Genomic DNA, 17,956 nt, shown 5'->3' with positions numbered 1-17,956 from the left:
AAAGATAAAGTCAAAACTACTGAGTTTATAATTAATTCTCATGAAAATTCACCTTCTTCCATATAAAAATGTTTATGAGCTATTTATTTTATAAAATAAATGTATATAGCATGTTATTTATTTTTATTTAATTCTTATTCAAGTACAGTTTTGTTTTATATTCCCTGCCCTGCCCCCCTCAGTGCTCCCCACCTCCATCCCATTTCCACCCTTCACCTTAATTATTGTCCATGTGTCCTTTATACTTCTTCATGTGAGTCCCTCCCCTTTCCCCCTACGATTCTTTCCCCTCTCCTCTCTGGACCCTGTCAGCCTGTTCCATATTTCAGTGTCATTGGTCATATTTTGCTTGCTTGCTTGTTTTGTTGTTTAGATTCCTGTTAAAGGTGAGATCATATGATATTTGTCTTTCACTGCCTGGCTTATTTAGCTCAACATAATGCTCTCCAGTTTCATCCATGATGTTGCAAAAGGTAGGCGCTCCTTCTTCCTTTCTGCGGCATAGAATTCCATTGTGTAAATGTACCATAGCTTTTTGATCCATTCATTTACTGATGGGCATCTAGGTTGCTTCCACCTCTTGGCTATCGTAAACTGTGCTGTTATGAACATCGGGGTGCATAGGTTCTTTTGGATTGGTGTTTCAGGGTGCTTAGGATATACTCCTAATAGTGATTTTAAAACGATCTCATTTCCATATTATCCCACTGTATGCTATTTCATAATACTCTCAATAGCCACCTAAAAGTAGTATAAATTAATTTAGTATTTCAAAATATTTGATGTTTTCATTTGAGAACTCTCTAGATATATCAAAATCTTGAAGACATTTTCCAGCTCTTTAAGACCTATTTACTTACTTTGTCTGCAGCTGCCAACAAGTTGTCAGCCATTTTGTCAAGGTTTGGCGCTCTCCCTGTGTAAATGAATCTCATCATCTCTTTAAAAACCTCAGGGTCTACATCATTTATTTCCACTCGATTCTGATATTGAAAACAACACAAAAAATTAAAGAACATATACATGTAAATAAACCACGGGGAAATTTCAACAGTAATTTAAAAGCCCCAAATCTGTACAACTCATATACAGATTAAACTCTGTTTTTGAAACTGAGGTAAGTGTTACATTGGCCAAAAAGTTTGTTTTTTTCCGTAAGGTGGCTCTAGAAGTGTTTAGTTGTCTTTAAATTCATTTGAATCGATTTTGTTACATTGTATTGTGACAGCAGGCATGTCAGCGTGCACTTAAAAAAACTTACCAAAACTGGTGAATTTTTGTGTAGCCCTTTTATAGTAGTGAAGATGAAAGAAAATAAGTGACATTGTGGACATATTATGCTTTATTATTTCAAGAAAGGTAAAAACACACAAAAAAGATTTGTGCCATGTATGGATAAGGATGGAATGTGTCAAAAGTGGTTTAGGAAGTTTCATGCTGGAGATTTCTCACTGGACAATGATCCATGGCTGGTAGGTAGACCATTAGAAGTTGACAGCAATCAAACTGAGACATTCAGAACAGTCAACGTCTCACCAAGAGTGAGACAGCTGACATACTCAGAATATCGGTGAAGAATGAAAAATTTGTTTTTTTTATTTTACAGAAAAAAAGCACATGAACTTTTTGGCCAATCCGAGACATCTTCAATAAGGTACACAGTAAAAATGAAACAGGCAGGTCTAAGAGGAGAAGTATACCCAGCCAAGTACTACCATGTAGGAATATAAACCCCAATTTCTCAATTAAAAAGAGAAAAAAACACCATCGACCAAACAAAATACATTTGTGTTCAGTTTCTGACCTCTATCTTAGCAGATGAAGTAACTTTTTCTCCACTGAATGTCTACATTGTAATACAATGCCAAGATCCTATAACCAGCTTTAAGCAAAAGAAGGGTGAGGTATAAGATAATGCCAGAGCCCACTACACCTCAAAACCCCTTCCTTTTGCAAAATGGCATATAGTATTGCAATGGGGTTCGGAACAAACATTCCTGGGCATATAGGAAAAAAACCTCTACAACTATGGTCTTGGGGGATGAAGGAAGTGGAGGACTGTAACTGAGAGGTACTTTGTATATCTATGGTGACTTGGCTAGTTTAAGAGTTATGCTAAGTGCTCTGCTATTGCTCCGCCAGCTCTGGGGCCAGGAAGATGGGTGTGACTTTGACTTGTGATGTAGCTGAGGGCCTACAGTGACTTGTGATGTAGCTGAGGGCTTACAGTGCCTGCACGAGAATCCCTTGCCTGCCCTGATGAAGAATGGCAGCCGAAGGAATGTTAACTGTACAGAGGACTGGCAGAATGTAGTCCACAGTGAGAGGAGTCAGAAATGGGGTAATGTAAAAGGCTCCAGGTCAGGATTTAAATAAAGCAGGCAGCTATGGGAGGGGATCCAGCCATGCAGCTTGAAAAGGTGTAGAAGGAGCCATACTGCCTGTAGGGAGACAGGAGCCATGTGGGCTGTAGGAGCTGATCTGCCATGGGCTAGTAAGAAGGCAGGCAGGCTGCTTTGTTAATGCCCACTCTAGCAGACAGCAAAGCCATCCAGGACCCTTCCTTGCAAGAAACTGACCTGCCGCCGTGCAAACCCGGACTCTATCTCGACTCTTGAGACTCACGTCTTTCCTGGACTATCACAAGGAAAATGATTAACAACATACCCCAGATCCTAGAGGAGAGAGCTGCTGTGAAAGGATGGCAAATTTGGTACCTTCCAGGGGAAATGGAGAACTGTTCACATAGCCAGTTTAAAGTAAGAATATGGGGATTTTTTAGGGCTTTTTGCTTATAACCTTTTGGGGGAGCAAGGGAAGTAAGTACAAGATCTTGTGAGAGAACAGAGCTCAAAATTGAAGTGCTGTGAGCTCCTCCTACCCCCAAAGTCGGAATATTGTAAATAACGACCTGTGCTTTCCAGCATTATTGTTGGATCATTCATCAAGGTGTCAGGCAAGTGGACCCCTGTCTGCTTGTTTACAGTATTATCTACTGGCACCTGACCTATTTACTTAACACATACTCAAGCCCAAAGAGGACTAGTTCCTTTTCTAGTCCTATATCTTTGTATATTTGGTTTCTCTCCCAGGATTGATGAACCTAAAATCTAACATTGAGCAACACTAAACTTTTCTGACCCTTTGCTGACAATAGCCGTGGACACATCATTAATGTCCCTTTACTTGGAAATGATCAGAAGGCTGACTGATCATAGTACCTGCCAAGACCAACATTCACAGGACAGGAAGCCGCTATTTTGTTGCAGCCTTCAGTTCTGCAGAAAGAATAAAGCTGAGCCCACATAAACTGTGCAGCAGTCCAGTTGGAGCACTAATGACCACATGTAATGCAACCAGTAAGGAATCAACCTCAGATCTTTAATCTCACAGCATTTCATGATGGCAGGTGACAGAGAAACAATGGGGAAAACCAAATAGGTGATATCTTAATTACAGTTGACATATAATAATGCAATTTATGTCATTTTTGTTAAATCTAATATCCATTTAAATATCCATTTACTTTAGTGGTTAAAAAAATGTCGGCGTTAATTTTGTTCTGGAAAACTAATTCCAAAATCATAAAGTCTGGAAAAGAGAAATATTCTTCTTAACTAGAGAACTCCCAATTAGCTATGGACAAAAACAGGCCTTTGGATAACTACCCTTTTGGAGAACAACTACTGAGTTATTTTCCCACCAAATAGGCATCAAAATAGTGGTTACTTGGAAGATTTACCCACTTTAGGTTATGTTACCTATTTGTCTACTATGGAACACATTTTCCCCATCTTAGTATTTCTTTCTAAAATGACAGTTTAGCAATTTAGAACATGCACCATAAGTTTTAAAATATACATCCCACTATTCTACATTTGCATAAATTCAATATTAGCACTTAAACTATGGTTACCTTTTTGCTTTCTTCCATTTCGTGTTCAAACATTGCATTAAAAACTGGGGATCGAGCTGGAACAAGATTAAGCATCATTATTTAATGCACAAATTTATAAAAGAAATGTACTATATTACCCAAAAGTAAAAAGTACCTGCAAGTACAGACTTATGAGCTTTAAATTCTTGTCCTTTTACAAAAAAACTGCAATCTGTAAATCTTGTATTTTCCCAGAGATTACCCAAATCTTCTGCTAGTCGACATTCTGGCACCTTCAAAGTGTTCGTATTAGTATGCCCTGATATATTTACTGAGTCTTGGACCACACTCACCTAATAAAAAAGAGACAATAATAAAAACATTTTTATAATTTCATATCAATAATTGGTTACTAAGACTATACTTAAATTTATCATCAAAGTCATTTGAATAATTATATACACTCCTGATAATAAATGTTAATACCTGAGAATTTACTTTAAGAATACAATTTAAATTAAGAAAAAATAATACAAAAAATATTTTAAACAAACTACATCTTTTCAGAGTGATAATTCTGTGTAAATAAATGATTTATCAACTGTTTCAAATAACTGGTTATCAAAGTACTTACAGAAACTATTTCTCAACAATAAATAAGTCACAATATGTCAAATTCAAATGTGACATTTTTGTGAGATATATTTTTTGTTTTTATTTTCTCACACTACAGACCTATTGAAATTTAAAGTTTATTATATATACAGTAAATACAACATCACACTTACAATGAATTTTTACAGTATTAAAAAAGGTAAAACTATAGTCTGCTATATGTAATTTGGGAAGTACTTTAAATACTGTTGCTATGTGTTTTAACTCTAGTAAAATTGATTTAAAATATATAAATTGATTTATATTTTAAAGTGCAAGAATTCTCACAAAGCAACTGTAGTTATTAAAAGTTCATGGGATCTTTATTTAAAAAATCAACAGTAAGAACAATACAAATATGATTTAGTTTGATTTTTAGACCTCTTATTTACCTATTAACTATGCAATAAAATTGATATTTCAACATTGCTTTTACAAAGACTCCAATATAATATGAATTAAATTACCTCTAATTAAGATAACCACTATCTACTGAATGTAATCTTAAAACACTATTAAGTCTTGCACGCCAGTTTTAAGAAAATGTGTTCTGTTAGGAATTTCAAATTACATTTAATAAATTGAAGAAAACACTACCTCAACAAGTAAAGTGTGTTTCAGAGTAAATGAACCAATTTTTTAGAAAAGTACTATATTAGTTATCCATTGTTTTAAGCTGCTAAATTCTGTGGTCATTTCTAATGTAGCAATAGATAACTGTGTTCATTTAAAAACACTTCAAATGGCCCTGGCTGGTGTAGCTCAGTGGGTTGAGCACGGGCCGGTGAAGCAAAGGGTCACCGTTTCGGTTCCCAGTCTGTACACATGCCTGGGTTTGCAGGCCAGGTCCCCATTAGAGGATGCATAAAAGGCAACCACACATTGATGTTTCTCTCTCTTTCTCCTTCCCTTTCCCTCTCTCTAAAAATAANAATGTAGCAATAGATAACTGTGTTCATTTAAAAACACTTCAAATGGCCCTGGCTGGTGTAGGTCAGTGGGTTGAGCACAGGCCGGTGAAGCAAAGGGTCACCGTTTCGGTTCCCAGTCTGTACACATGCCTGGGTTTGCAGGCCAGGTCCCCATTAGAGGATGCATAAAAGGCAACCACACATTGATGTTTCTCTCTCTTTCTCCTTCCCTTTCCCTCTCTCTAAAAATAAATAAAATATTTTTTTAAAATAGAAAACATAAAAAAACCACTTCAAATGGCTTTTATTAAATAAGACTAAGTATAAATAAAAATATGCATAAGTACAGTAATAATGTAAATATGTAAATTTCAAGTGGATAAATAGAAACAAACTACTAATGTGCTAATACAGAAAGTATAATAATATAGGATAAGATATTTGGAGAATATTAACTCTCAGAAGTCCCCATTTATCTAGATGTATAAACATGCATCTCATGTCAATAAATGGGTAGTTCTAAAAAAAGTTCTTTTTTTGAGGATTTTTTATTAATCGTTTTGTTATTCCAACTTGCATTATTAACCTTTTGGAATCACATGTTTTTGAAATCATCTAGTCCAATATCCTTATTGGGTAAAAAGTTTCCAAAGTGAGGTCAAGAGAAGGCAACTGAAGGGTCCTAAATCACACTGCTAGTCAGTATCACTAGACATATCTCCAGATTCTTTTTTCAAAGCTCTCTTTGTACTAGACAATATTTCTTTTGGTATATTTTTAAAATTAGTAGTGCTGCTTTAACACAATTATGGTTCAGAAGTATTTACCACAAACCTTGTAAGATGCTTTTTAAATACAATCACCAAAATATTATGTATATAAATACTGTTCTATTTTTTAATTACTAAAATAATTTCCAAAATTTTAATAAACACAAATAATCACTAATCCTTACTTGATTGCTCTGTTATACCATACATTATAACTTAATGATACATAAAACACGTATGTTGGTGTTAAACTCAGGGATTAGTGAGGGATCAGTTTTTTATCACATAGATAGATAGTATTTATTTGTTCATATCAAGCATTTCTCTTGAGATTTCTAGACAGCAGGAACTACATCAGTTTAATCACTTGCATAAAGTATGCAGTGAAGCTTTAAAAATGTGATCATGTATTTAATTTAGAAATGGATTTCTTAAAGTCTATTCATTGTATATTATCCTAACGCAAAATAGAATATTTAGTGTAAACATTTGTTAAAAATCAGGTAATGGATGAAATAAAAGCTGCCCTGGACAGGTGGTTCGGCTGGTTCAGCAGGTTCAGCTGAGTGGAGCACTGTCACGACACCAAAAGAGCTGTGGGTTCTATTCCTGATCAGGGCACATACCTAGGGTTTTGGGTTTGATCCCCAGTTGGGGTGCAAACAGGAGGCAACCAATCAATATTTCTCTCACACATTGATATTTCACCCTCTCTCTCTCTAAGAATCAGTAAGTATATATCCTTGGATGATGATTAAAAGAAAAACAAATAAATAAAAGCATCAAAAAAAAGCTGTTATTATCTGGCACAATAGTGATGATGTTACATTCATATTTTATATATGTAATCATAATTCAGCTGAATTTATATTATTGACATACATAGTATTTGTTATAACCATACATATTATTGACTACATAGTATTTGTTATAACCAGCACAAATTTTAACTAAGACAATTCATACCCCAAAGGGTATTGAAGGGACTATTTGTAAAGTATAAGTTAATAATTTAATTAAATAGTGATATGCAGCCCTAGCTGGTGTGGCTTAATGGATTAAGTGCTGGCCTGTGAACCAAAAGGTAGAAGATTCAATTCCCTGTTGGGACGCATGCCTGGGTTGCAGACCGTGTTGGGGGTGCATGAGAGGCAACCATACACTGTTGTTTTTCTCCCTCCCTCCCCCATCTCTCTGAAAATAAAGTATTTTAAAAAATTGATATGCAATTAATTCTGATAATTATTTTCTCGATACTTAAGAAGTCGGTAAAATTTTAGTTTTTCTCTAGTACATATTTAAATATATGTAATAAACATTCTAACTGAATGGAACCTAGAGTAAAAAATTCAGAAAAAAGGCTGAGATTCTTTCCTGAGATTAAACTGTTGTTCTTTCAAAATAAAAGGGCAAACACACAATACTCAAAATTGACTACTGTTGCAAAGGAAAACCTCAAACTCATTTGACAGCTCTTTTTCAAATTTGCTTTTGGCCCCCCTCTGAGAATACAATTCAGACTAAAGATGAACAGGCAGAGGCTCAAATAAACTAGAAGCGCTCTAGAAATGTGGGTCTTCTCTAGTGTAGTTTTAAGATGACAACTAGTTCCATTTTTTTAAAAAATCTCAATTCTCTAAATTAATTCTGAGAACTAGGCATTTAAAAAGGTGTATAGGACTACAAATTTTTCCACTGTACTTAACTACCTAATCATCCCTCACGCTGGCTCCAAAGTGAGAAACTTTTTTACAGCAAAAGTTCACTCATCTTACAAAATACTGGATCTCAGATCTTCTGACTTTCATAGATAGGTGTCCTATTTTAAAGTCTGGGTGATAAAAACAATGTCAACTTTTCATTTTGGCATGAAATAGCTTCTTAGAGAATAAAACCCAACTTCCACCCATCATCGCACGTATTATAAATAGAAAGAATATCCTAGCAACAGAAAAATGGGATGGGAGAGAAAACGGTGTCTTTCTAAACAAAATTAAATTTTATATACATATTTTTGTGCATAAATGGCATGGGTCTGTAGAGTAAGATATTATTTAAAATCTTTTGGATTTCAAAAGATGAATTAATCTAACCAATTTTCTATTTTTCCTACTTATTCCTCAAATCCTGCAATCTGTATCTCTTTGAGACAGGAGGGTGGAGCTGTTTACACGGCTAGAAATTTCTACCACTGGCTACTTGATTCACAGTATGGAACTTGCAAGATTAGGTTATGTCTTGCACACAAAGGGTAGCACCAAACTGCCTTACCTGTCTACAGCACCACTTGCAGGGGAGGGGGAGGAGGCAGTTCTTTACGCAGAGCAGTGCAATGCTTCCTCCTCTTCTGCAAGCAGTGCTGGAGGTGCTGTAGAAGGAAGGGCATCAATGAGAGGTGTGGAAGATATGGTGGAGGGCATGAGTAATGTTTGTTCAAAGTACTCTTTGCTCTCCTATGCCTAATATGGTGCACAGAGTATAAATGTCTACATTGATAAAAAGGTACAGAATCAGTATCTAAAACTGAATCTGAACAATGTCAACTTAAAATGTATGTCATGGTCAGTTCTATTTTAAGGTCACTAGCACATATAATCTAGCATGGAGATAAAAGGTATACTTCAAAAATATATACCCCCCCAAAAATCTTAATTTCAGCCTTCATTCTGAATTTCTTGGTTGCTAGGTTCCGATACATGCTTAGGAAAATATCTGTAAAAACAACATTTCAACAAAAACAAACATCCTAAAGAGTTAATATTACAAGTTAACAGCCCAAGTCTTAAAAAGAGTTTTAGCTAAAGTTTTCTAAATTGGACTACATAGCTTTTAAAGCCCTTTAAATTCTAAGGTTACAAGATTTTAAAAAAATCAACATGCTAAAACGTAAGATAATTGCTAGAATTCCAGAAAATTCTATATTAAGGATGCTAAGTTTTAAATACCCTATATTTATTCAGAATACTGCTTATAATAATATCTACCTATTGAAAACAAATGTCTTAATTATTTAAAAAAATTATTTAATGATAAGCTGTGCTCAAAACACTTGTGATATGTGCCTTATCAACCAAACAATTGTGCTCTTAACAAATTCATCACACAGTTCATTTAGCCTGTCTAAATGGAAATAAGATGCACTGTATTTGCACTATGTAGTCTCTGGGGCCATATTTCAATTACTTTTCTAACACAGCATAATGGCATACAATCAGGTTGTAATCTTGCCAAGAAATTTAACATGTTTTGTATAAAGAAATTATGGAAATTAGTAATTCCCAAAACTCTCAGCTGTCTACAATAGCCTATGGAAATATATTTAACATTGAGTTTACTTGATTATAACTTTTCAAGTGGCTTTGCTATGAAAATTATCAACTGCTGCAAAAATTTTTTGATAAAACTGTTTAACTAATACATATTCTCTATAAACTATAGTGGTAACAAAATTCTTGAATTCATTTGAAAGATGAATCTCAACAATTTGTACATGTAAAAATACATAATGATAACAGGCAGACAGGGGTAGACTTAAAAATTTGAGATGCTATTGCTTATAATGCTAATAACATCATTTGATTAAAAGAACCCAACTACTTGAATAAATAAAAAGCTTCCCAATATTTTTCAGGAGCTTTATTGTTCAAAGTATGGGTTCAGACTGATAAACTACTAATAATGTTTTTATGTTTAATACAATCAATCTGAATATGAAAAAATATTTACCATCTATGTCAGAGTTATTCAGAAAGACAAAAATATTTAAATTTTTCATATAATGATGTATGTATCCATAGTCTTCCTAAGAAAAAGAAATGTTTAGTATACATTAGTATAACTGCATATCTAATTTATAACAAGAGATATGAGCAAATTTTTTCAGAGTGGGCTACTATATTGATTTCTAAGACAATTTCTAAGACTTTACTGGTAAAACATTTTCAGATGAAACCTTATCAATTATCCCAATATTATTTTGTATGACATACCCAATATAGTTACGGTTTATATTTTTGCTTTACCACTAAATATAATCATGAAGTTCCTTGAAATAAGAAATGTACCCACCTCACAAAATAAAGTAAGCTTGTCATCTGGTAAAAGACCATTAGCTTCATCAAGCAAAAAATCCCTTCGAATGAATTTTTTAAAACCCCAGTCTTTCCCTTGTACAAATCGATATGCTCTTTGGCTTTCTGGTGGAAAATAGAATAGAAATTTAAATAAAGCAAGTATCTAAGAAACATTTTTGTTAATGATAATATAGTAATGATTATGAAATAAGTAAGACTTGGATGATACATCCATAATAAAAAGTAAAGATATTTGTGTGCCATAAATATCTTTATATCTAAAGATATATCTTAATATCAACAATAAAAAGTAAAGATAAATGTGCCATAAGAGTTACATCAGGTAGAAATAAATCACTCCTCAGCATTACTCAAATTTTGGCCATCAAATGAGCTCACTTTCAGATTTCTGGATCTCTATGTAAAAGAATAGCCAGATCAAATCTCATAGAGAGGAAAGATGTAGGCCCTACAATAATAAAGTAAGATCAAAATGCATGGGCATAGGCATACTACTTGTAGTCAACCATCAGAACCTGATTAGAAACATGACTCCCATTTCCTTCTTCTCCCTTTAAAAATAAATGCTCTAAATCACCAGGCCACCCTTTAAGGTTTCCTGGGACACCATCCCACTGACTTAAGTTTTACTGAACTAGAAAACATCCATTAACTGATGAAAAAGCTAAATAAGGCCACTTATCACTCCCAGGTCTTCACACACAATCCCCTACACTCCTAAACGCTGCTTTCATAAAAATCTAAAAATCAGTTTTTAGTATAATTTCTAACAAACGAATGTCTGAAGTAAATGTTTCAAATATCCAATATAATGTATAACAACTGTATACAACAAAATAAACAAGATTCTCCAATATTAAGTATTCAATGTTACATAAAAAAATGAATTGGAGGTAGAAACCAGTGGTAAATATAACTAAAATATTCCAAGACATGGACTGAATGTGTATCCCAACAGAATTCTCATATTGGAACCATATATCCCACTTGTTTCTTGCTGATTTGCAGCAGTTCTTGGCAAACAATAATAAATAATGATGAAACATGAAAGATAATGACTACCCCTAGGGTTGAAGTTGGAAGAGGAATAGAATCCAGAAAAGATATACAAGGGCTTTCAAATCACTGTAATGTTTAATTTCTTAGGTTAGATGGTAGGTCAAGTATATTTACTGACTTAATCTTGCTCTGTTTATAAATCTTTGTACATGTTAGCTAGCATTCACTCAATGTTCTTAATCAATGCTTCTCAACTGTTCGTCTCCAGAGCAGTAGCATCAGCATCACCAGAGAATTTGTTTAGAAATGCGAAATCAAACTGTAAGCCAGACCTCTGGACTCAGAAACTCTGGGGGCAGGACCAGCAATCTGTGTTCTAAAAGACCTACTATTACTGTAGGAAAAAACTAAAGCACATTACTGATACTATCTTTAAAATAAAAATATTATAGTCAAGATCCAACTATTTTTGTAATTTTTATTTTAGGGATGCTATTTCTTGGCATCTGTAGTATATATCTGAACGAAATTTCAAAAATGTTTTAAACTATTTATTGTTTATACAATTCTACTGCATAAATACTGGGATATCTTTCTTCATCACTATCTTCCATGAAAGTTGAAAGTCTAATTTCTTTAACTTAGAACGTCCGACATTCACCCTTTACAATTCAATACATAAATAAGGGAGGGAGGGAGGAAGGGTATATAAGGGAGGAAGGAAGGAAGGCCAGCCATACATCCCAATATGATGGTAGTATTAAGAGGTCAGTGATTGACATCTGAATGAGAATGCTGCTCTTCTAAGAGACCTCACAAACTTCCCTAACCCTTTTTCCACAACATAAAGACACAGTGAGAAGCTGATAGTCCCTAACCCAGAAAGGGCCTTCATCAGAATCTGACCAAGGTGGCACCCTGATCTTGGACTTCCCAGCCTCCAGATCTGTGAGATATTAATTTCTGTTATCTATAAACCATCTCATCAGTGGTACTGGGTTTGCCAAAAAGTTCATTTGTTTGGTTTTTTTTCTTAAGATGGCTTGGTAGTCTAATAGTGCTTAGTTGTTTTTAATTTTATTCAAAACAATTTTGTTAGGGTGTATTGTGACAGCTGTCATATCAGCGTGCATTTTTAAGAAAAACTTAACCAAACTGGTGAATTTTTGTATAGCCGTTTTGATAATGAAAATGGAAGAAAATAAGCGACATTTTCGGCATATCATGCTTTATTATTTCAAAAAAGGTAAAAATGCAACTGAAATGCAAAAAAAGATTTGTGCAGTGCATGGAGAAGGTACTGTGACTGATCAAGTGTGTCAAAAGTGGTTTGTGAAGTTTCATGCTAGAGATTTTTCACTGGATGATGCTCCACAGTCAGATAGACCAATTGAAGTTGACAGTAATCAAACTGAGACATTAACTGAGAACAATCAATGTTATACCACATGGGAGATAGTTGACACACTCAAAATATTCAAATCAATAAAGTTATTGGTAAAAATGAAAAATGTCCTTTAGCTTGAAGTGAATTTAACAAGTCGTAAGACTAAGAAAAACTGACATTCTTTCAATTAATGTTCAGGTCTATTATTCAAAAAAATTCTACAGATAAAATATCAAGACATTTAATATCCTTTCACAATAATCTTCAGATTTTAACTTGCAAAAGTAGAAAGGGAGAGAGAAATATTTCCTCAACACCTATTACATACAGTAGGCATGAACCAGGTAACCTTGCCCTTAACAGCAACATCTTTTTCAAGTGACGAATGTCATTTTAAAACATGAGGAAATTAAGGGCCCTGGCTGGTGTAGCTCAGTGGATTGAGCGTGGGCCTGCGAACCACACGATCGCGGTTCGATTCCCAGTCAGGGCACATGCCTGGGTTGCAGGCCAGTCCCCACTGGGGGACTCACGAGAGGCAACCATACATTGATATTTCTCTCCTTCCCTTCCCCTCTAAAGATAAATAAATAAAATATTTTTTAAAAAATGCCCCTGGCTGGTGTAGCTCAGTGGATTGAGCGCGGGCCTGCAAACCAGAGTATCGCGGTTCGATTCCCAGTCAGGGCACATGCCTGGGTTGCAGGGCAGTTCCCGGCAGGGGACACACCAGAGGCAACGATACATTGATATTTCTCTCCCTCTCCCCTTCCCTTCCCCTCTAAAGATAAATAAATAAAATATTAAAAAAAAAACATGAGGAAATTAAATTTTTGCATAAATTTTAAGTATTAAAGTAATTTTACATGTCTATGAAGACTAACAGTCAGAAACTATAACTTTACATTGCCGTTTAAAATTAATAACCAAATTAAATATTTAGTGGAAAAAATATCCTCAATTTTTGCAGGCAAAAGTGTAGAATTCACAGCATGTAGTTACAGAGACTTCTTCATTAAGTTTGCAAATCACTTACCCATTGCTTTTGTTTCTTCCCTTTTAGCGTTCAGAAGGGAAAATTTGAATTTTGCTCGAACTTCACTTTTTGGGCAGCTGACTAAAAGCAAATATAAGGACAAGTAGTCTTTACTTTCATCATCTAATCCCTTTGGATTTACCCTCAGGCACCTAAAATAAAACAATAGGCTCATATGGAGAAATATAATACTTTAAACATTCAAAAAAAGAGGCAATATTGAAATCATTTGTTAACATCCCATCAATAGCCCCATAGTTCTTTACAGTCCTCTATACTATTAGACACTTCTTACAAATCTAATATAAAGTAAACTAATATCTATTCGGAAACAGAAACAAAACAAAGTAGCCAACAATAATATCAAAAACAAAACACCAAGCAAAAAAAAAATCTTACCATTTCATTTTGTCACTTGGGCTAGAAGAGAATGTTGAACTTTTTAACACTTCGCCCATTTCTTCTCGACAAAAACTGAAGTTATTAATGGTCCACATGTAGGAAAATTTTACTACTTTAACCTAAGAGATTCAGAAAAACACTTTCATAATAAATTTTATGCTTTTAAACTGTCACATGTTAACCATTCTATGACCTAATCTTTTACCATGTCTAATAACTGTGCCAAGGTACATCAAATATTCCCAAAATACTATAAAATCTGTAAATGACATACAGTAAGGTATTTCAACAATATATACCTGTGTATAACACCAGCTTTCTGCTATTGGAGCAGTAGACATATCTCCAGGGAGAGATGGGGTGGGTTCCCGAGACATTGCCACTTAATTGCCACTTCCAAGACTTATGCAATAGATCCTACAAAGCTGAGTATTTTACTACAAAAAAAGAAAAAGTTTCATTTACTGATCAAAGAGCGTAACTGACTGAATCCTGGGGAAAAATTATTTAAACAATCATAAAACAACTGCTTTCCCAAATTAGATTACATGATAACATGCACAGATTTCATTATTTTTATGACTTTTAAGAAATAAAATCAGCCTCTGTAGCATAACACTAGAAATCAAACTTCATACTTATAGGCAACATATTATTTTATGAAGGAAGATTCAAAGAAACATGAATTAAAGCTTTATCTAGCTTAACAGTACAATCATAAATATAAAATCACAAAAAAAGAGAATAACAGCTGATTCATCTTCCTTCATCTTTTCATTGACCTATCTGCAAAAATCAAAATGATTGCAAAGTCAGAAAGAGCCCTGAAAATTACAAATACCGGTCATATATCTTATAGACCCCAAAGTTTTGACCAACTAAAACACAGGTGGGAGCTAACTGGTAATGCTGTATAAGAATAATTATATAGATTTCCACAAAAGTCTAACTCTATTAGATTGTTATCCCTATCAGATAATATGTAATATATTGTAAAATTTCCTCCAAGTTAGCAGTTCTCACACTACATTTATTTGGATGCATAATTATTTCTTCATAACCTGGTGAGGACATTAGTAACTAGATGAAACTTGTAAAGTGTGTAAAAGAGGCAAAATATAAGAGGTACATAGTAGGGTGGCTCTGCAGGAGCACTGAGGGGATAGGGGCTTCAATGTTACATCAGAACACAGGGACTCAAGTCTGGAGAATCCTGTTTTCATTTAAGAATAATTAATGAGGAAAGAAAACCACATAACTCCTATAAAAAAAAAAACTACTAGGGGGAAAAAGGGATTTCATGTAAAATGGAGAAGAAAATACTTCCTCTATGGCTATACCCAAGGAAACAACAGTGTGAAGTGAGAAAACAAAGACTGAAGAAAGCCACCTGAAAGATACATAGAATCAAAAAAATGTATAAAGCCCTGGCTGCTGTGGCTCAGTTAATTCAGCATCAGCCTATGAACCAGAGAGTTGCCAGTTCCATTCCCAGTGAGAGTACACACCTGAGTTGTGGGCCAGGTCCCCACCAAGGGCACACAGGAGGCAACTACATACTGACTGATGTTTCTCTTTCCCTTCTTTCTCCCTCCCTTCCTCTCTCCCAGGAAATAAAATCTTTAAAAAATGAAAAAAAAAAAGATCTATAAAAGGTATGAAAAGATTTTAAACTACAAATGAAGAAGCACATCAAAATCTGCACTAGACTTGAAGTAGTGGCCTTATGTAGATGAACCTTGTTTGACCCTGCCCTATCTGATTATCTCTCAAGCCTTTGTGCTTGTCCAAGGAGCAAATTATTTTTTAATAGCTCCCAGTAGTTAAGTATATGTCAAGACTTCTCAGCGTCCCAAATGGGAAAATGTCAGCAACAAGATACAGGGTAACTGGCAGCCAGGCCCTCAGGTAGCAGCTTTCAAAATTACACAAATATATATAAGCCCTACAACCCATTCGAGTTAGGTGATCTGGAGGTGTCCCCTGGGTGGCAGTTACAAAAATATGGGCTCGAGAATAAAGCTTTTTTTCTTTCAGATACCAGAAAGCTAGAGCAAGGCAGAGGGAGAGCACCAAGATGGTGTCCAGAACCTACAATCCTTGAGAGCAGCACGTAGGACACTAGACATGGGTGAAACATGAAGCCTGCCCCTCAGGCCAAAGGCCCAGGACAAGCTAAAAGATCTCTTTCAGAGACTGGGAAGTGTGCCTCAGTCTGCTACCTGTGCAATGTGATGGGACTGGAAGCATGCCAAAACTGTCTCTCCAACTGCCACAATCCCATGGGACCTAGGAATGCAGGCCCCTCTCCCCCTTGGCCACCAGAGCCTGATATCAAGGGCATCCCCTGAACAGCTGGCAAAAAAGCTATGGCATCAGATGTATGTGTGTCAAGCTGAAGAATACAGTAAGTAAACTGAAAAATACACTAAAGCGGTACAACAGCAGATTACATGAAGCAAAGAAAGGATCAGTCAGCTCAAGGGCGGTAGAAGTCACCTAATCATATTAGCAAATAGAAGTATTTTGAAACATAAAGATAGCTAAAAGGACTTATTATATAACATCAAACCAACTAACACTCACATGACAGGGCTCCCAAATAAAGAAGAAAAAGGGCAGAATTCTTATATAAGGAAGTAATGCCTAATATTTCCATAATGTGAGTTAGGAAACAGACAACCAGATCCAGAGAGCCTAGAGAGTTGCAAGTAAGATGAACCTAAAGCAATCTGCACCAAGACACATTATAATTAAAATGCAAAAATCAAAGACAAGGAAAGAATCTTATAAGCAGAAAGAGAAATACAACTTGTAACATACAAGGGAATCCCTATACAAGACTATCAGCAGATTTTTTGTATTATAAACTTTTCAATCAGGAAGGGATGGCGCAATATATTCAAAGTGGTAAAAGAAAAAAATTCCAACCAAGAATGTTCTACCCAGCAAAGCTATTCAGAATTGAATGACAGCTTTCTTGACACACAAAAGGTGAAGGATGTCATCATGACTAAATCGGCCTTACACGAAATGTTAAAGGGAGTTCTTTAAACTGAAAAGAAAGGGCATCAGTTAGTAACCAGATACATGAAACAATACCACTCACTGAAAGGTATATAGCAATGGTAGTAGATTAATCACTGACAAATTCAGTATAAAGGTTAAAAGAAAAAAGTAGTAGACTATAATTGCAGTAGTTAGGGAAATATACAAGTTAAAAGATGTAAAATGTGACAAAAAACAGGGAGATTTAAAATATTGAGTTTTAAAATGCAACCAAGCTTAAGCTGTAAACAACTACAATAGACAGATACAAGTTGTCACATGTAAGCCTCATGATAACCACAAAGCAGAAAACCCTATCATACTATACATACGTGGAAGATAAAGGAATAAGCATACCACTAAAGAAAGTAATCAAACCACAAAGGACGCAAGCAAAAGAAGAAACAGAAAGGAACTATAGAAACAGACAAAAAAAACAATGAACAAAACAGCATAAGTGCATACCTATCAACAATTAAATATAAATAAACTAAATTATCCAATGAAAAGACACAGAGAGGCTAAGGGTATAAAGTAAAAAAGAGCCATCTACACGCTGCCTACAAGACTCACTTCAGAGGCAAAGACACACACAGACTGAAAGTGAAGGTATGGAAAAAGATATTCCACACAAATAAAAACCAAAAGGAAGCTGGGGTAGCTGTACTTACATCAGACAAAACTGACTTTAAAACAGAGATTGTAATAATAAACAAAGAAGAGAATTAGAAAATAATAAAGGGCTCACTATAAAAAGTACATATAACATTCATAAATA

The 17,956-nt window shown here is 34.8% G+C and overlaps 1 protein-coding gene across 1 annotated transcript in view; it reads right to left on the bottom strand.

The window, feature by feature from the left end:
• SPOPL (speckle type BTB/POZ protein like) overlaps nucleotides 1–17,956 on the bottom strand; it is an 81,811-nt gene that overhangs the window by 11,500 nt on the left and 52,355 nt on the right. Inside the window, exons 3-9 of the mRNA XM_037028903.1 lie at nucleotides 14,430–14,567; nucleotides 14,128–14,249; nucleotides 13,729–13,880; nucleotides 10,281–10,408; nucleotides 4,053–4,230; nucleotides 3,917–3,972; nucleotides 861–983 (exon numbers count right to left, since the gene is read on the bottom strand). Of these exons, the coding sequence (XP_036884798.1) occupies nucleotides 861–983; nucleotides 3,917–3,972; nucleotides 4,053–4,230; nucleotides 10,281–10,408; nucleotides 13,729–13,880; nucleotides 14,128–14,249; nucleotides 14,430–14,507 (837 nt within the window). The 5' untranslated portion in view covers nucleotides 14,508–14,567. The remainder of the gene's footprint in view (nucleotides 1–860; nucleotides 984–3,916; nucleotides 3,973–4,052; nucleotides 4,231–10,280; nucleotides 10,409–13,728; nucleotides 13,881–14,127; nucleotides 14,250–14,429; nucleotides 14,568–17,956) is intronic.

The sequence above is a fragment of the Sturnira hondurensis genome, unplaced genomic scaffold, assembly GCF_014824575.4.
Source record: "Sturnira hondurensis isolate 20B ecotype Veracruz unplaced genomic scaffold, ASM1482457v3 Scaffold0000256, whole genome shotgun sequence".
Taxonomy (NCBI): domain Eukaryota; kingdom Metazoa; phylum Chordata; class Mammalia; order Chiroptera; family Phyllostomidae; genus Sturnira; species Sturnira hondurensis.
The sequence above is the reverse complement of the archived record's forward strand: the minus strand, read 5'-3'. Positions and strand labels throughout refer to the sequence as shown.